This window comes from Spermophilus citellus, assembly GCF_964194105.1.
Source record: "Spermophilus citellus genome assembly, chromosome: 3".
In the NCBI taxonomy this organism is placed as follows: Eukaryota; Metazoa; Chordata; class Mammalia; order Rodentia; family Sciuridae; genus Spermophilus; species Spermophilus citellus.
In genome coordinates this window covers 21,856,236-21,877,007 of record NC_138184.1, presented here as the reverse complement: position 1 = coordinate 21,877,007, position 20,772 = coordinate 21,856,236, and the positions used below count along the sequence as shown (strand labels likewise).

General features: G+C 36.0%; 2 protein-coding genes across 5 annotated transcripts in view; one reads left to right on the top strand and one right to left on the bottom strand.

Moving 5' to 3' along the window:
* Positions 1–5,325: 5,325 nt before the first annotated feature.
* HIGD1A (HIG1 hypoxia inducible domain family member 1A) lies at positions 5,326–14,676 on the bottom strand. Of its 3 annotated transcripts, XM_081284835.1 has the most exons (5): positions 14,277–14,517; positions 13,987–14,051; positions 10,193–10,311; positions 7,152–7,286; positions 5,326–6,135 (listed from the first exon to the last, which is right to left on the bottom strand). In XM_081284835.1, exons 3-5 carry the CDS (start codon positions 10,287–10,289, stop codon positions 6,086–6,088), a joined length of 282 nt encoding a protein of 93 aa, XP_081140961.1. In that variant the 5' UTR covers positions 10,290–10,311; positions 13,987–14,051; positions 14,277–14,517; the 3' UTR covers positions 5,326–6,085. The 3 variants fall into 3 exon arrangements, with proteins under 3 accessions (XP_081140961.1, XP_081140960.1, XP_081140962.1); XM_081284834.1 differs by lacking the exons at positions 13,987–14,051; positions 14,277–14,517 and adding an exon at positions 14,538–14,676; XM_081284836.1 differs by lacking the exon at positions 13,987–14,051.
* Positions 14,677–14,761: 85 nt separating this feature from the next.
* The window catches only part of ACKR2 (atypical chemokine receptor 2), a 66,299-nt gene continuing 60,288 nt past the window's right edge, over positions 14,762–20,772 (top strand). Inside the window, exons 1-2 of one of the 2 annotated variants that reach the window (XM_081284823.1) lie at positions 14,762–14,974; positions 15,260–15,377. The gene's annotated coding sequence lies outside the window, so the exon portion shown is untranslated. Of the gene's footprint in view, positions 15,378–20,772 lie in introns of both variants that reach the window. The other variant, XM_081284822.1, reaches the window with a different exon arrangement.

The following is a 20,772-nucleotide window of genomic DNA, read 5'->3' as shown; positions in this document are numbered from 1 at the left end:
TTAGTCAAATCACAAACCTCAACTTCTTTCATAAATAGCAATATTATCCTTAGTCAAATAAGTCATGAAAATGCTTTGTAAACTGTGTACTGCTCTTTAGTTACCTATATTATTTTAGTAGTAAGGCATTTTATCTTTATTACCACAGATTTAGCTGTTTTGCCTCATTTTGGAAGTGCTGCAGCCTAAAACCATGGTCCCATTTGGCCTGGTTTCATTGTTCTCCATTTTGAATCTTTTCAGGTCTAAAATACAATTTGGTTTTTATTCTGTGAGTATCTCTTTGGGCTAGACTTGAGTCATGGTATTGATGACAGGTAAACCAGGAACACTAAGGCACTAGTTTATATTCAGGTGTTGTGGCCTGTATCCAAAGCTTCTCCCTTCTCATAATCCGACACTCATGAAGACAAGAGTCATCACAAAGGTAATATGAGCCTGAATTAAGAGCAAACAGAAGCAAATTGCCTTATTTTTGGCCCAAGATTAAGCCTGATTAAATTATACCACTCAACACTTATTAACCCACATAGATAAAAAAAATGTTCATTTACTCCAGGTTCAAGCCCCTTCTTGATGGACGTTCTGCGATGGATTTGGCTTTGTTGGCCACTAACCTCCAACAGCACATTTTGTGTTTTAGCCTAACATCGTTTTGGCCATTATCAAGTCTTATTTTACTCATGGAGCTATTCTAAGATATGTTTATATGAATGGTGATCTCAGTCATCATGCTGACTTTATTAAAAAACTCAATGTTCTGCCAAGACTTAGCAATCCTTAGTCCCAAGGAACTCCTTGATAGATGAGATCTACCCTGGCTTTCCACCAAGCCTTCAGCACAATAGAATAGTAATGTAATTTTCCTCCCTAATTTCTCAGTTTTGTTCTTGGCTCATATGTCAGTCTTGCAAAATATTTGGATGAGTCACCTGATTTCAGTAATTATCTGTTTCTGTCCTGTTGATGAGGTCCCCAAGGCTTCATGCACTTACTGTATTTACCATCTCCATAGTAAAGAGTATAATATGTATGTGAGACCTCCTCAACCTCCTTCTTAGAAAGGCTGAAACAATATTGACTAGCATTAGGTGGCAAAAACAGGTGAAGGGCCTAGGTTACGATGGCAACAGGGAGAGGAAAAAGGACAAATCTGAATGATGAGAGAGATTCTGCTAATGAAAAACCGATAGGACTTGGTGATTGGTTTAATGATAAAATAGGAAGAAGGAAAGATGCCCAGGAGATGACAGTGAGCAAGGGAGGTATTGCTGACAGGATGAATGACCTAGGAAGGGCCGCCAATAGGGAAGACAGCAAATATGGTATGAGATGAGGTGAGATTAAACATCATTGAAAAGCGTGATTGCAAAAATTTACTCACTCAGTTTCACCAAGGGAAAAAATCACCAATGTTATGAAAACTCACAGAGAGGACTTAATCCTGGGTTCCTCCAAAGGGGATAACCACATGCTGACCTCTATTCTAGACCCATCTATCACTGCTGAATTTAGAAGAAATTTGCCTCACTTTGTTATTGCTAAAAACAAATTCTTTCTTCTCTCTTTAGTGTTTAAAGGTTAAAAGTCTCTCTCTCTTTTTTTGGGGGTGGGGGAGGGGGAACTGCAAATAAACAACTTAATTTCAGAACCTGAATCCATCATTTATACAGTCTCTCTTTATTTAAGAAGGAAACAGCTGCATGCACAGGGCTGGTTCTTCCCCTACACTGATCCCAGGTTAAAGCATTTACTGGGAAAATAACAATCCAGTCAAGGCTGGCACACATTTATTTTCCCTTTTGAAATTTGAAGAGCTTTCAAACAGGAAAAGCATATAAAGTTATTGACAATCCCACTATTGGATAACTTTAGATCAGCTTGGTTTTGGCCTAGTAGCTATGATGTAGCTAGGGCTATAGATTTACATGGGGATGAAATCTAAATTCAACTCCCTCAAACTATCTGAGCAGCAGGCTCATCTGTGAGATAAGAGGCAAGACCTACATGAACCAATCCTCTCACAGTAGGGCTTGGACCACTCCAAAATTCTGGCTTTGTGATAAAGAAAACTATACTTAGGGACTCAACTGTGGACTCAAATTCCAACTCTCACCACTAGATGTCGCTGTTGTTCAGAAATTAAAAATAGGTATAGTCCTCTCTGGGTAACTTCAGCAGATAGGTCCCAGGACCCCTTGTGAATATCAATATTCTTGGATTGTCAAGACTCTTATAAAAAAAATCGCATAGTATTTGCATGTAATTTATGTAAATACTCTAAAAAGTTGTCTCTAATTATAATACATAACTATCTATCTGTAAACAGTTGTTAAATTGCATTGTTTATTGAAAAGAAAACAGAATCTGTACATGTTCAGTAAATACACAATTTTCTCCCCTGAACATTTCTAATCCACAGTTGAATTCATGGACGTAGAACTTGCAGATATGGAGGGTTAACTCTTTTTTCTAGGAGTGGCAGGACTGTGAATGTAAAAAACCCAAAACCTTCTCTAAATAATTCAACAAAAATATACTGGATACACCCATGCTTCAACATCCAACATTAAGCCAAGAAATCTAATTTCAATGAAAATCAACATACCATCTCCTTAAAGTAGAATATTGCTTTCTTGAGGAGACCTCTTCCAATCCCAACCCTGGGATAAGTCCTTCAACCAGATGTCCGCATTGTATCCTGTACCTAGTAGTCATCATGTAATAACTTATTTAATACCAGCCTCCCCTCCTAGACTTTATATGTGGAGAGGGCAGGGCCCACTTCTCCTGTGCTGCTGCATTCCTATACCTAACCCAGTAATAATGGCAAAGCAACCACCAATTGAGAATGTATCACATGCCATGTTGAGCCCTTTACACTTACTACTGTTTTCTTGTCCCCATTTTATAAATGAGAAAACCATGGCTGTTTAGTTAGAAGTGGCGGAATCAGGATCCCATTCAATAAAACACAGTATCACAGCCACTTGAGCCACTTCCAAGAACTTCCACCCTATTCATCCAACTATTTACCATTCCCTCCTTCAGGAAAGCACTCCCACTTATTTTCTCTTGAGCATATAATGCTCATTATCATCTTAACACTTCACCTTTATTCTCTCACAATCCTCTGCCATTTGTCTAAAAAAATGATTCTCAAGTTAATAATTAAACAAAATCAATAGGGTACCTATCTAGTAAAATGACAATTTTCTGAAAACAGAGAACACAGAAAGATCAACACCAAGACTAGTATAATTGAAGTTTTGAACTTACTAAAAGAATTTGAGCAGCCAAGCAAAAAAAGAAAATCTCTTATTTAGGGGAAATTTCACAAGACTTAGGCTTCTCTATGTCAATATTTACAATATTCCCAAGAAAAATGTAAACTAAGAATTTTATATCTAAATTGTTTTTACTGTGTAAAGGTTACAGATAAAAATATTCAAACATGCAAAAATTTAGAGGAATTTTTCCATATCTTTCTTGAGGAAACTATTAAAATTAAAAAACTATCATTAATTTCTGCCAACCAAGAAATTACTGGGAATGTGTCTGTTTTGAATGTTTAAATTGTAGAAATAGAGAGAAAGAAGTGTGCAAATGGCAGAACAGAACGTAAACATTATATATTCCCACAATGTAGAAATGAAACAACTAATAAAACTCTCGAAGGTAAGGAGAAAGAAGGCATGGGATATAGAATAAGTTCTCTGGTCATGTAATCTCTAATGGTTGGCAATCAAGGCCTATCAGTTAAAAGCTGAACTGACACATCAAATAGAAGTATAAGCATATTTAAAACAGTACAAGAGAAAACTCTTAGGAAAGATAATATTGGCTAGTATTAGAGGTGGAGGGGAGACTACATTAGTTTTAAATATGGTTCGTATGGCTGCATAGGGATGTGTGCCTGTAATCACTGTGACCCAGGAGGCGAAGGCAGGAGAGTTTAAGTTTGAGGCCAGCCAGCCTTGGCAATTTAGTGAGATCCTGTCTTAAAAAATAAAAAGAACTGGAGATATTGCTCAGTGATAAAATATCCTTGGGTTCAATCCATAGTAGCAAAAGCACTAAAAAAATAAAAGAAATTGCTCATGTGAAATTATTAGTGGCTGCAAAGAATGTTATAACTGTCAGAACAAAAACTACCCACAAAAGAAAGCATATCATATATTAAGATATCTTAAAATTCACCTAAATAGCAAAATATAATTAAAGTAAGGTACAAAAAAAAAAAGGGGGGAGGACAAATTTCTGAAACTTATTCCCAAATTTGTTCCTTTATAAAAAGATTATCTTTCACAAAACAATTGCTAAGATTGCCTACGAGCACCTTGTTATCTATCCAAAGCTGAAAAAAATAGTTTCTAATTAGAGCTCATAATGACCTATCAGCTAGACAGGACCACAGAAGTTCTCTAGTCTAAGCTCTCCTTTCATGGGTGGGAAAAGACTGAGGAAACTCTGATTTAGTCCAGGTAATTCCAGCATTAATCTTACATCGGCCAACATTTCAAGTACCTAATACCAGTTGGTATCAACCATATTACTTATCACCCTGGGATTTTCTAAAAAAAAAAAAAAAAAAAAAAGTTCCAAAATAGTAGATTGTTACTCTTCTTACAGAAAAAGTCAATCCATCCAATCAAAAGACACACACACACACACACACACACACAAATAACCATTTGCTGCTCAGGGACAGCATAATATAGTGGAATACTGGCTGTTCAGCAAGGCTGCTCAGGTTCTAGTCCCACACTTAAAACCTTCTCTAGCTACGAGACCTTGGGCAAGTTGCTTCTGCTATCCTTGCCTCAGTCTTCTCACTGTGAAACAAGAATAATAGTTCCTACCTCCTCTTAGGGTTGTTAGGAAGCTTTAGTGACACATATAAAAAGTTCTTAGAGCATGTGTGACACAGTAAATACGCAATGTATATTATTTATTATTTCCACTTTATAGGTATTCTTAAATGGTAGTTCCTACAAAAAGCATAAAACATTGTTTTTTCTTGGAACCTAATTTTTGTGCTACTCTGAAGAATGAGTTATTTTTCCAAACAAACAGATACAAGACATTTGATGTGTTCGTTATTTTAATAACAACACATATACCACGTTATCACCATGGAATGTAAGTTCAGGTTAGACAAGGGAATTTTACAAGTATACTAAAACACGCTATAGTTTACCAAAGCTTGTGTATAATGTCTGACCAGACCAGCTTGCTCAAAACCAGCAATCACTTCCATTTTAGGTAATTTGTTTAACACTTGCAATTCATACAGAGAAAATAAACATACTGCACACATTAAAACCGTGTTCTTAATTTACCTTTGTATTAGCACTTAAAATACATATTTCTCTTTCAAGATAACATTTAAAAATTATTCTAATACAACAGCAAAAATATAATTCTGCAATTATAAAAGAACCAATAATTAAATTATTATGTTTATAAGTGTGATTCTGAAATAAATACTTCTATGCAGTTCTGTTGTGAGCTTTCCAGGTATGGTTTAAACACACACACACTCTCCCTCCCTTCCTCTCTTTCTCTCAGTTGTGGGAAGATTTACAAGTTATATTTCATGCACGTTTGTGAAATGTGAAATAATTCTTTAAGAGCCAACTAACACTAAAAAACTGAAGTTCTTAAACCAGTTCACAAGGCAGGTAGAAAAAAGTTAAATTAACTGGGTTTAGTAGGATTCCCACCCAACATTCAAAATATGTGTATGATATTCTGTAGTAAACTGGGAGTAATTCAGGCCTGGCCTTTTGTCTTCTTTAGAAGTAATTTCTGTCATAAGCATTTAAGAAGGTGAGTGTTGGTTGTAACACTATCCAGTGTATGTTTCTTTTGTGTTAACTTGACTTCCCTGAATGATCCAGTCAATGAAGTCATTAATAATTTGATAACCAGGCAAATCAAGTGGGCAAGAAAAGAAGCCATTATTCAAAATACCGTGTTACAGCCTGAACCCACTCAAGGGATTTATTTTTTGACATAAACATATAACTTTAACATAACAAAAACAAGCACTTCCAACAAGACCAAGACAGCATCTCTTCTTCTAAGGTTTAGGTTTTGCCCAGAATTCCTTATACAGGGAATAGCCCATACCTAGAGAAAAAGAATGCTAGTTAAGTATTAAAATATTCTCTTCAATAGTAAGAAAATACAAAACATTCACAGAATAGCTAAAAATAGTACCCTTGCTAGTACAGAATATTTACAAGAGGAATAAGATCCTATTTTCCTAAACAATTTAAATTTCTAAAACTCTTTTTATATATAATTTCTCAAGGCTAGTATGAATATATCACAATGTTACAATATTTGTTTTAAAGATCAACGAATATTTATCTAGCATTTTTAAAAGGAGTCACAATGTTGCCATAACACCAGGTAGTCAATAAATTATAGCCAGGCGTGATGGCCCACACCTGTAATCCCAGCGGCTTGGGAGGCTGAGGCAGGAGGATTATGAGTTCAAAGACAAGCTCAGCAAAAGCAAGGCACTCAGTGACATCCTGTCTCTAAATAAAAATACAAAATAGGGCTAGGGATATGGCTCAGTGGTTGAGTGCCCATGAGTTCAATCCTCAGTATCCTCCCTGCCAGAAAAAAAATTATAATGCCAACCAAAGCATATATATATAAACATTTTAAAGGGCTGGGGTTGTGGCTCAGCGGTAGAGCGTTCACCTAGCACATGTGAGGCCCTGAGTTCAATCCTCAGCACCACATAAAAATAAACAAATAAAGGTATAAAAAAAATTTAAAAAACATTTAAAAAATCTTTTTCATCTTTAAAAACTCAGTAAAATAGCAATCAGGTCTTTCTCAGAAAACTGATGTTACTACCAACCCTAATTGCATGTCTAGATTCTTTAATGAAATTATAAATTCAGTGATAGACTTTAAAATCTAAATCTTTCTTTAAAACCTTAATAGGATACATCATAGACAGTAAAACTGTATCACACTTTAATTATTTTTATTAATTCAATTTTTAGGTGAAAATGACTTGTATTTTCAAACTGCTTCAAGGTCTGCTAAAAGTACCTCTCTTGCTTTGTTTTTAAAGAAATACATTAATGGGAAACCACAAATTTGAAATTTCTTTAGGAACCTACCCAGAGTCATCGCTCCTACAACAAAGCCTTGGGCTGCCACACGCATGTGAATCAGGTGAATGGACATTTTAGTATTTCCCCTGTTCTTTAATTTGTATAATCCATATGCAACAATTGCTGCAAAACCTGCCATTCCTATAAAACAAATTGTTGTAAATATGTTAGATGCATAGGGGAAGGGGACCAAGAGGATTTTAACATTAATCAATGTCTTTTCTATTATTTCTATAAGATAATTTATCAGATCATTAATTAGCTGAACACAAATAACAGTTTAAAAAAAATTTCCCCCTAGAACCCAAAAATCTATAATTGATAGCAAACATTAGCAAATTCAGAAATTCAGGGTTATTTTTTAAAATGTGGTTTGTGGAGCCACTAAATAAAGTCCTTTAAAGGTGTATCAGGGAATAATAGGAATTAAGCTAATGATTATTAAAATACAACAAGTATGCTCAATGTCTTATATGTTATGGAATGAGTTTATAACTCTTCTTTCCTGTCCTACTGCTCTTCCTAAAGGCAATAACTTAATATCACAGAGACAATCTATACTTTACCAGCACTGAGAGATCTTGCCTATATACTTCAAAATCTGAGATACTATACTGGAAAGTATAGCACTGCATAGACAAAACAATAGAGCAATACTAAGAGTTTGAATTAAATGGATAATGACCCTAACATTCTATATGCAAGGCCAAGCTCTCAATCGTTTAGAAGACAAAACACATTCAAGAATGATATAATCTTGGATGTTTTCAAAGTGTAATCACCCATGTACTTATATAAAACTTTGAGGAAAAAAAAAAAAACAGTTCAAGAAATTAATAAGTGAGAAAGAAATAAACAGAGTGTGAGATATGGTGGTAAGCAATAGAGTTAGTAAATCCTATGAAAAATACCTGGGTGTGATGGAGGAAATTAATAATAGTAAAAATTAATAATCTGAAATTAAAGTTATAATTATTATAACAAAAATATGTGTGTTGAAAGTCTTGAGTTAGGGAATGATTTTCAAGGCTAGTATGAATATATCGCAATGTTACAATATTTTAACTTTTGAAGTAAGTGAAAAAATACACCCCAATTAAAATTGTAAAACTAACTACCAGTAGTATAGGAATAGTTGAACTTCCAAATCATTAAAAAAATAAATAAATAAAGGAACAAACGAAACAATAAGCACAACAAACAGAAAATAAAGTATATAGTAGAAACAAAACTAAGAGAACTTATTACAATAATATCAACATAGGTTAATGTCCTCTTCTAGGTTAAAAAAACAAAACCTGGACATATTCTTCCAGGAGACATAACTAATTTACACTAAAGAGTTAAAAATAAAAGAATTTGCCTAGATAAAACTAGGCAATGCAAATAAAAAGAAAGCAGGAGTGTCAATACTAATATCAAAGTAGAATTCTAAGTAAAAAGCACTGATTATGTCATACATGCAGGCATTTTATAATAAAAGGTTAGTTTATAAAAGTAGTCATAAACTTTAAATAATCTAATCAACATAGCAACAAAATAAATGAAGCAAAAAATTGTTAGCAACATAAGGCATATCATACTTGAAGATGACAAAAATGGGAAAAATAATGTTTCTTTTAGAAAAATGACCAAATTAAATGGTGTCATTATAACTTTACTAAATTATAATATTTTAAAATAAATAAAATTCAATATTTTAATTTAACACATAGAGATCATCCATTCTTTCAAATGTCTATGAAGCTTTGGCAAAATGAGAACATGTATTAGGCTACAAAGAAACTTTCAAATTCCAGAAAGGCTGTATTGCAAGATTGTAAACACAAAATCAAAATTTAGCTATCAAAATAGCCATATATACACACCACTAACCACTGAGAAGTTAAGTACTTGAGTGTGGAGGTTAAAATAAAACCTGAGAGATTAGGAAATTCAAGCAATTACATTAGCACAGAAAAGGATCAAGAGTACAAGCTCTAGGAAGACTAACCAAAGACAAAGAAAATCAAAAGACACCATTAGAAATGAGAAAGGATTTAAGGAGAATGGAGATCTTAGAATGTGGTACATTTATCAATTTCCATTCAAACCTTTTGTGTCCTTAAATACAATTTTGTAGTTTTAATTTCTCTAGGTAAAGCCTTAAATATTCCTAGATGTTTTGTGAGGCATTCATGAAATTGATTTCAGTTGTTCTTCACTTATTTTCTTAGATTTCCTATACAGATAGTTATACATATAAAACTATATGTAACTATCTGTATAGGAAAAATACACACACACCCCACTTCCTAAAGTATGTAGAGACAGCTTTTTTCATGTACTTATACAACTTCAAACAACAATAATAGTGTTCACATATATTCCTGTTTTATTTCTGACTTTAAAAGGTATGTTTTTAATGTTTCAACTCTAAAAGTATAATTTGTATTTCTTTTTGATTTCTGGAATAAGCTTGATTCTAATATACTGATTTTAAGATTTCAATTGAGATGATCATGTAGTTTTGTATTTTATGTCTTCCAAGGGACTGCATGCCTATGTGACTCACCCCCAGTAAAACCTGAACACCAAGGCTTGGTGAACTCCCCTGGAAGGCAGTACTTTGCATATATTGCCACATGTCATTGCCAGAAGAATTAAATGTCACTGTGTGACTCCACTGGGAGGGGATACCTGGAACATTATGCTTGGTTTCTCCTGGACTTTATCTCACATGCCTTTGTTGACTTTAACCTATAACCTTTTGCTATAATAAACCATAACCATGACTCTAATACTTTTTTGAATCTTTTGAGTCTTGCTAAGTCATTGAGCCTAAAGGTAGACTTGGGATTCCTCAACTCCTCACTGATATATGAGTTAATAAGATAAGATGTCTGAATACACACAGAAGAATTTTGTATTCAGCATATTTCAAAAACATAATAAAAAATACTTGAAAATAAATTCTTTTAGGATGTGCTCAATGAATAAGCTTATCATGCTTTCATTGTTTTAAGCTTATAGCAGACTGAGTATTAGAATATCGAAGTCCAACTTACCAATAGGCACAAATGGTGCTTCTTTAGCTTTTCGGATAAATTTAGATCCCTGATCTTCATCATATGAAGAAAGAGAAACATCTGTGTTGGTTGACATAGTGATTGCTTGAAGAAACTTCCTGAAAGAGAATTTCTATGAGGTTCTATAAAAGCATCTAGAACACTACTCAATACCTGAATGAATGTAAATATTCCTAATTTCCATGAGTAACCCGATATGTGTTATTCATGAACTTTGAAAAATATTTTTAGAAATTACTATTTTAAATCTATAGCCATCTTTAGAGTTGTATATATGTTACTCCATAATTTTACCTTTTCTCCCAAACAACCAATTTCTTTTAAATGTCATCATACTATTAAAAACAGTACTCAAACCAAAGTGATAATTCCTACTGACTCTTCAATATCATGTTGGAAATTCTATTAAGCACCTTAAAGTACAGTTAAAACACAGTTTTAATTGCCCTCAACTGCTGATTTGGTAACTCCAACATGCCACCTTTGAATATTTCCACTGTATTACACTAATCTCTGCTACTGATGGTGGGATTTTTTTAAAAGATTATTTCAAATAGCCAAATTTTCTACCTAGTTTATTATTTATTCCTTTTAGAGACAAAGACTTAGTGACCAGCCTGACACTTATCTGAACTGCCCATAAACTTTACCCTACAGATAAAGAAGTTAAACACAATACATAAGTGCACTGACCATCCCATTATCCATATAAAATCCTACCTTCACTTCTGAATTTCTCATTTGCATCACACTCCCTTCAATAAGAGAAGCCCTCTTCAACAATTTGCTATTCGAACAGGATAAATGGCAGTAAGGGCCCTCAAGAAAATGCAATTCTAAAGGGGGTAGTATTTTTAGTATTTCTTTAAATTAATTTTTTTGTTCTAATTTGTTATATACAACAACAGAATGCATTTTAATTCATAGTACATCAAGGGCATGTTTAGTTTGAGAATTGAATTCATCCCTCAAAGCCCCACTCCATTGAGAAGAACCATCTAATAAAGAAGAAAACTTTACAGGGGAAAATTCAAATTAGACTTTTTTTTTTTTTTTTGTATTCCATTATTTCAAAAGTGAATAAACTCTTATATAAATACTAAAGGAACTAATGGTTCAAAAACTAAGTACTATTTAAAAAGAGAAGTGAAAATGTGATTAATTGCCAATAACATAAGAGACAAAACTGAATTTCAAAGGAGTGATGTCTAAAGAAGGCTTGAGAAGTTTCACAAAGAAAAGACATGAGATTTGATTTGAAGAACTAAACAGAGAAATTTAACACTGAGTTTATTTTAGGCTGGGATGTTTATTAGCTGCCTTCATACTTATTCATAAACTTCTCAAATATATAACTGTGTGTTCACAAATCCTCTTTCCACCTTTTTTTCTCAATGCCACATTGTAAAATGACATTAAATCTCTTAGATTTTCTCTATACTTCTGGCCTTTGCAAAAGCTGATTCCTTTTCCTATGACAGTTTTCTTCTCTCTCCCCACTTTCCATCTCCTTCGGAAACTTTCTTAGCTAACCCCTATTTTTTCAGGTTTGCATTCTAACTAGCTACCTCTGGAAAGTCCTCTTTGATTCTTTAAGTCTACAATATGTGCTTTGGTTACGTAATCCTATACTTTCTGTATCTATCTTCATGATTTACTGCAACGACCTGTACAGAATAAGTACACCACAAAATGTTTGTTGATTAAAAGTTATGTTTCTCAACAATTAAAAATAAGTTATATGTATTTGTAGAGTTAATCAGTCAGTATGAAAAAACCAAACTGTATATACTTAAGGTTTTCTCCTTTCAGGAAAGGGGGAGATGACTCTCTCTTTACTACTGTATATACAAAGAAGAACAGATGAAGTCTGTCATTTTCCATTCCTTATCTATGATACAGACTCTTGAAATTTGTATGAGTAGGATATTTGATTTAGCTTTCTGAGAGAAGCTTCTGCAGTAAGAATCAGGGTGTAGGGCTGGGCACAGTAGTACACACCTGTAATCTCAGTGACTCTGGAGAAGGAAGAAGGATTTCAAGTTCGAGGCCAACCTCAACCATTTAGTGAGACCCTCCCCCCACCTAAAAAAGAAAAATTAAAAAGGACTGGGGATATAACTCAGCCTTACAGCCCCTCTGTGTTCAATCCCCAGTTCAGGGGGGTGGGGGTGGGGAATCAGGATGTGGAAAACCTTGTGGTTATTATTTGCTTTAAAACACTAATGATTAGGAGCTGTGGCTCAGTGGTAGAGCACTTGCTTGGCACTTGGGTTCGATCCTCAGCACCACATAAAAAATAAATTAAAGGTATTATGTTCATCAACTAAATATATATATACATATTAAAAAAAAACACAAAAGAAATAATGATTATCTGTCTCTGATCCGGAACACATCATGTGCACATTTCAGGATAAAAGTCAGTAAAGATGAATATTAAAAATCTAACACACATCACAGAGTTGTTGTTCTAAATTCAAATTATATCTCTATATTATTTTTATAAATGATATAATTCTAATGTAGTCTATATATTCTATATACCTAAAATACTTTCTGAATATAAATTTTTGATAACTGTCTTAATGCCACCTAGAGTTTCCCAAGTATTCATGATTTATAGCTACTAAAATTGAAAATGTCATTCTTAAAGTTTCAAAGTCAATAACCACAAATCATATAATTTGAAAGCAACACGTACCAGATGATTATCAATACCCTTATTTTATAGGTGGGGAAAAAGGTCCTGAAGGATTATATGAATTGCTCAAAACCAGGAATACAACTCAGGGAGAATAGAATCAGAATAGTAGGATTAGATCCAGCTCTCCTGATAAGAGTCCAGGGTTCTTTTGGATTGATAAGAGATTACTAAACCATCATTCTATAGATGCTGGTACAAATTTAATCTGAAAAAATAAAAGTACATTCTTAAATTAAAACCCACAACACTCTCTTTGAATTGTAAAAAATTGTTTAAGGCATGTCTACATTAAATAGTCTTATTCCCTCAGTGATTTTAACTAATCAAACAATTTTTATTTCTTTGATTTTCAATCGTCTTTTTCACTAATTTTCCTTTAGTATCTCATTCACCCACAGTGATTACTCCAGATCTGCCAAAATGTTGAACAGAGACAAAAAGAGGAAATGATAACAAGATATTCAGTTTGTAGAACACCAATTATTCTGTAAGCTTAATACTACTAGAAGAGGTGAAAGGGAAAATGAGCTGCCTAGCATAAGGCGATGTAAAGGATCTGGTCAGAGTAACTATGATCTAATACAATGTGTCAAACTTTGATTCTGCATCAGTCACCTGTCAGCTTGTTTAAAATGGCTGCCAACACCCCAGCCTGAAAATTCTGATTCAGATGATTTGGGACAGGACCCAACAAATCAGTATTTAAAGAGGCCCCCTTAAATGATTCTGGTGCACAAAAAAGTATGAGAGTATCTGCTATACAGGACTCCGAATTCGTGTTGTGCTAAACTACTTCAATTTTCAGAACTCTGCCACCAAACCGGTCACACTGAAAAGTGCCTTGGTACTTTCTGAAGCATAGAATCCTTTGGTGGGTATTACCCAGAAGAAGGAAAGAGCTCCTTCCAACCAAGAATAAAAGCGAAAGACGAATTGCTAAATCATTTTGGCTTCTCACAGTTTTGAACTCACGCTACGCATTTGTAACCTCCAACTGGCAGGTTTACTTGTCAGAAAGAAATTTTAATGCTGCTACAGGTTTATATCAGGCCTTAGGCCTTCTTACCTTCACTGGGTAGGATAGGGTCGCAAAGGATGGAAGGAAACACCGGACTGGGGATCAGGGAAAATCTAGGTTGGAAGATCCTCTGGTTTCACGCCCTTTCCTCAACCTTTCACCCTCTTGTCCTCTCTCTTCCCGTGACCTTGTCAGGGCTCCAAGGCCGGAGCGCTCACGCTCACTATCCCTCCTCAGCCCCGGATCCCAACACGGTTCCGAGCTCAGGGCAAGCTCAGGCTCCTCCTCCCGACAACCAGTCCCAGTAGCATCCCCTCCCCAGGGCCCCAGGGTCTCACACTTCTCTTGCTTCAATCCTCTCTGCCTCCGCATCCGCTCGCCGAAAGGACCCGGCCTTGTCTACCGACCCTTCCTTCCCACGATCCGCGAGACCCGAGGCCGCCAGCTACACGTTCCTCCCTTGCCCCGGCCATCGCTCCCCTTCAGCCACCGGCCCCAAACCTCCCAAGATCCTTTAGATCCATTCAAGCGCTGCCCGCTTTTTCCGGGGCCGCCGTCGGGTGCGCCGACTCATAATGCCGGCCTCACGTGCGTCTTACCGAAAGCGACAAAACCCTTCACCACCGGACCCGCTTGTGTACCCAGTCCGCGCGCCCCGTCCGCGCGGCTACTCCAACTCCAGCCCACAGCCCATCCCAGCCAATCAGAAACTGGCAACCGGTCGCGGGGAGGGACGTGTCCCCGCGTTGCGTGCGTGTGTGCACGGCGCGTGAGGCTACCGGAGCGGCTCCCGGATTGGCTGGGGCGTCGCGGGCGGGCGGGGCTCACGCCCCTGGCTCTTGCGCCTAGTGCGTGTTAGACGTGAGGCCTCACAGTTGAGAGTTGGTACTGGGTTGTTCCCTGGTTGCTGGAACCGGTTCTGAGGCTCCTCAGATTTCCTCTCCCTTTTCCCTTCCGGGAGCGGGAGCGAATTTCGCGTAGGCCTGGTTCTGAACCCGGCCGCTTGCCGAACGCCGCAGGCAACGAGGTGCCGGCGGTGAGCGCGTGGGTCGCAGCTTCTCGGGAGGCGGCGAGTGTGAGGGGAGCTCGCGCCCGTCCCGGGGCGGCGGGGCTGCTAAGCTTACTATCCATTCCGCTGCCCTGGCGATTATCCGCTATGAACGTGTACAGTCTGGTCTCTTTGGAGTCCCTTCAAGTTTACACTCCAGTGGAGCAGTGGCCGCTAGAGTAGCGACTTCATACAGGGGTGGGGAGCTTTAAAGAAAAGTCAGAGGCCTGTGGCTGCCAGTTTCTGGGGACAGGATTCCTTGTTTGTTCGTAGGACCGATAATCAGTGAATACTGACGAACTGATGGAATACGTTGTCGATTGCATTGGGGAGGTATCTGTGAGTAAATTGGAGTTTAACAAGGCTGACTGTTAAGTGCTGTAGCATACAGGTAGGTACTAAAATGCCATGGGCTGAGGATTTTGAAAATCATTTGAGTTAAGCCGTATTTGAAACAGTTCATGCTATGTATGATAAATTAAAAATTCCATACCTTGATTTTTGTGGTAGCTTTCACTACCCGAAGGGGCATTTTTTTTTTTTTTTTTTTTTTGATCCTGGTATTTCCTTGCACACTATTTGTGCTCAGTAGGAACCCGATAAAGGTAAATGAAGTAAGACGAAACTGCTGCAATAACTGGAAAACTTTAAAGATAAGCTCAGGAACTCATTTAGGATTATTAAAATTAAAGCACCCCACTGACTAGTATGAAGGTAAACCAAAAGTCATTAAGTCCTTTGATTCTGGAAATACAATATCTGAACCACAAAGACCAAAGATTAGTCATTCCTGAAGGGGATTCATACACTTTACTGCAACGTAACTTACTTGGTTCCAGAGAATGAGATAAAGGGTCAGGCAAATCTGAGTGGAAGTCCCAGATTGGCAACATGTTAGCTATGATCTTGAGTTTAACTTCTCAAAATGTCATTTTTTTTCACTTTTAAAATGGGTAACAGTTGTGATGGTTAATGAGGAAACACATGTAGAGTGTTAGCTATTGTGTGAAAAGCAGACCTTGCCCTCTAGGAATTTATGTGGTTAGTATATGCACCTATAAAGCCAATTACTGTTAGACATGATGTTGGGTATAAAGTCATATAGCTACTAAGTAACAGAGTTCCAGGATGGTAAACTAGGAATTTTGTTTCCACAGCAGGTCATTTTTTAGAAGTAGAAGTTTTATTTTTATACCTACTGAACTCATTACTCTAAACATTATATATAATATTATTTAGAGTTTCGATAATTCTGGGATGACCAAGCCACATAGGTAATTTAGTAGAGTTAGGTAATGCACTTCCTTTGCAGCTGTGACTATGTGGAAGATACACACTTGTGTCCTCAAATCTTTCTATTGAGACTATTTTTTGACATAATTTTCATTGATCTGACCCAACTTGAAGTGATATTAAATTTGAAGGAGAATAAAAGATTCATCTTTTGACAAAAGTATAACAGCCCTGTCAGTTTGGGTTAAGGGAGAAAGTATGAACTGAGTCAAGAGAGGATGTCATAGGACATTAAAAACAGCACTGACAGATTATTTTCTCAATTTCAAAACAATGCATCATTTAAAATCATTTTTATTGAGATTAGTCACATAAATGGTATAACTTTCAGTCCAGTCTATTAGTATTTGATTGAAATATGAATCAAGTAAAATGTAATCAGTTTTTGGATGAAATTGTTTAAAAAGTTGGGTGAGTAAGTAAACAGGCCTCACTTCCTCTTTTTTTTTTTTTTAAACAAAGCACAGATATATCATTGCCTTTTCCTATTCCCCAGATTTGTTCAGTGCCTAACAGCCGTTGTCTAGCTAGGAGTGTTACGATAGGACCACATTTGTTGTGGCAGGCCCTTAAGGAAATTATTGGGATGGATGCAGTTTTTCCTCAGGTAATCATACCTTATTACTTTTCAAGAGAGATAAAGTGTAAATATTTATGAAAGATTTTAAACAACACATTTCTAAATTTTTTTGAAGATTTAGACTTGTGTTATTAAAGGGACCTTAAAAGTCATCTAGTTCACTTTTTATGCAAATAGAGATTTTGAGAATTTAAGTGAATGATTTAAGTGACACAGGCAGAACCTAAATAAATGAGCCTTCCTGAGAACCAGCCCCAGGTCATGGGGTCAGACCATTTAGTATTGTAATGCAGTATAAAATGAAAAACCTTTTTTTAGAGAATTTTTTTAAATATTTATTTTTTAGTTTTCGGTGGGCAAAACATTATTTTTATGTGGTGCTGAGGATCGAACCCAGCGCCCCACGCATGCCAGGCGAGCTCGCTACCACTTGAGCCACATCCCCAACTCCAAAGGAACTCGTACACCTGAGAAACCTTTAATGAAAGTTTTTAACCTTTTGATTTACATCCTTGGATGTGATAAAGTGATTGATTTAAACAGTTATGTAATGTGAACAATGCTATTAATGTTGGTCTTGATTGAAATGAGCTCTATTTTAACATCAGGGCCATCAGAAAAAATAAGATAATTTTCAAATCAAAATTTGTCACAAGAGCTGTAGTATGGCCTTGTTTTGAATTTTTTTGTTGTTGTTTTTTTTATTACCTAGGATTGAACCCAGGAGCATTTAACCACTGAGCCACATCCCCAGCCCATTTTTTAATTTTATTTAGAGACAGGGCCTCACTTAGTTGCTTAGGGCCTAGCTAAATTGCTGAAGTTGGTTTTGAACTCGTGATCCTCCTGCCTCAGTCTTCCAAGTCAATGGAATTACAGATGTGGGTGGGCCACTGTGCCTAGGGATTTTAATATATTTTTAAGTAAGTCTGTTACAGTGGATAATATTAAATTGTGTCAGTTTGCACTCCATGGTCTGTATACAAATTCAAGAATTTGTAACTCTAGTACACTATACCTTTATTCTTTTATGTACTGTTTAAATACTTCACTGTTTCAGAATGTGAAAACTCAAAACTACCTTATTTGTTAGGAAGTTGTATATTTTCTGATCTCTGGCAAGGAACAGAACGTGGAATTTATTCCATAGTGAGATGTTTTTAAGTTTTACATCAATGACCTCAGTCTCATCTTGAGAAACTTTAATTCTTGCAAATTAGAACATATTACAAGCTTAATGTAATAATAAGGGACTTCTGTTTGTGCCAATTTACTTGCAGTTTTGTTGCCAATTTGTGTGAGAAATTATTTTTCTGTTTAGTAGGTAGATACCCAAAATTTTGATAAATGTTGATAAATATCTGAAACAGATGGGGCGGGTGACATGCTGGGAAGCACTTTACCACTGAGCTACATTCCCATACCAGAAGACTTTTTAAATGGAAATTGTTCTTCTACACTTTATTCCATGTCATGTTATAAGAAAACAATAGCAAATTTACATTTTTATAATGTCGACATTATAATTGTTAACAAATGTGTAAGATTATTATTTCATTCTCTTTACCGTGTGTCATTTTGAAATCCAATTGATGCAGAAGACTTTAAAAATGATTTGGGTTCTAAAGTAGCAAATCAACTCACCTATAGTTTATAGAATAAAGAAAAGCAGTGCAAGAATGTCTGCCAGCCTTGCTCTTGTCCCCTCTTCATAGAAACTTCTGATGCTCCAAGTAGCTGTCTAGACATCATCATATCAACTGCAAGAGAAATGGGCTTCTAAACTCAGATGTCTGTTTAAGCTAAGGCCCAATGTAAAAGGCATTGCCCTATTTTTGTCATCCTTTTAAAATACTGTGCTGTCTTTGTTGAACTTTGTTTAAAACAAATGTTAAATCTTTTGAGATGATTGGTAATATCTACAGGTATTTTTAAACCAGAGTTGGGAGTCACCATCAGCAATTATTGAACATTATTGTGCTGAGTATCTGCACTGGACTCAACCTGCTTTGAAATAAGTTATAGTGTGAGTAGGTCAAAGGAATGGGTATATAGACCTAGTAAAGATAGTCTGTAAGTGCTTTGAATGGAATTTCAGGTCGATATCATAGTAAATGGAACAGTTTCAAAGGCTTCTTGGGACCAGGATTTTAATGGGCTCTGGAGAATAACTAGAATGCAATTATATTGGGAGGGTATTTCTGAAGGAGCAAACTGGGGGCAGAATGGAAGTAGACTATGTAGCTCTGTTGACAATAGGTAGGAAAAGGAAGATCTTTGTGACCAGAGTCAGAATAATGGAAAGTAGACTTGAGTAACAGTTGGGAGGACCTTAAATGCTAATTAAAGAATTTGGACAGTATTCTATTAAGTGTCCCTTGAAGGTTCTGGAGCAGGATGTTGACAAGAGCAGGGTGCATATTGAGGTTCTTGGTAGTAGAGTAAAATGGATGAGATCTGTCCATTCTCTCATGAAAGGTAGTGTGACACTGCTTAAGACCACAGACTCTCAAGCTTGCTTTGCTTCTGTGTGATCCCAAGCAAGTTATTTAATCATTCTGGGCCTCAATTTCTTCATTTGTACATTAATAAGGATTTACCTGGTAGAACTCTTAGGGAGTGTTAATAGTACCTAAACCCTAACATTGCCTGGCACGTAGTAAGTGCCTTATGTGTTCATCATTATATTTGGTGGGGGGTTGGTTTATAGATTTTTTTTTTAGTTCCAACTTAATTACCTATAAACAGTAGTTTCATTTTGTGTGTATAGTGTATGTATGAGCTTTACGTTTGGTTATGGAAGATTTCCATAAAAATGATAAATATAGGATGCTCAGAACTAGTATGGTATACTTGAGCAAAAAAATAAGCAAATAATAGGTACTTTTTACCTCTAGTTTACATAGTCTCCTATTTTTATATCACTGGTTTCAGTCAACTGTATAAAATATTTTTTCCATTAGTAACCACAGTAACAGTAGGATTTATGTATTTATGTCATAGTGAACAAAGATATTATATTTAAAATATTTTAGTCTTGAATGGATTTTTCCACTGATGCACTTAGTATTATTTGTTTTTGTTCAGGGCAGTAGAACACTTAGCAAGTACTAATGAGAAAAAATACAGAGTGGAAAGAGCCCTGGCTTGGTGCTCCACGATTGCTACCACACACGAGGTCAAAAGACATGGATTTGAATACCAGTTTGAATGCTGATTAACATTATGACTTGCACAGGTTATGTAGCACTTTGGAACCTCAAAAATTTTTCATCAACAAAATGGGGGTATTAATAAATAAATACCTTACAGGATTGGTTTGAGGCCCTTATTACACCACCGACAGTGTGTTGTAATAGTATGTTAGTTCCCTCTTTAGGCAGCCTCCTTCCACTTGCTGCCATGTCTCTAAGCAGTAACCAGTGATGCAACCGCAGGAAAACCACTTTTCTTTAGACCTTCAAGTTTCCTACTCCACGCTCAAAGTCAGTCCTCTTGTTTATCTCTGTTCAGCCTGTTCTTCACTTCCCCTGATTTCACCACTAACCCTTTTCTCTGAGTCCATTGAGAAATTATCTCCTCTTGCCTCTACTTGTACACTTACATATACCCTTTTCAGTCATTTCTTGTGGTCTTGAGTATCATCTTCCTTTGCACAGCAATCACTGCCAGCTTTGGAGAAAAAAAGTAGCACATATTCTCTCAACCTCTCCCCCAATCCATACCATTAACCAAACCCAGTGGTTCTTGTTCCTATACTTCCAAGCCTATGATGGTGAAGGACATCATTCAGCGTACATATTTCAGTTTCTCTGTTCATATACTACTTGACCTCTGACATATTGGCATTAGGAATCTTTGATTGGCACCTATGTTCTTATTCTTCCAATCTGGCCATTCTTTTTTTTTTTAA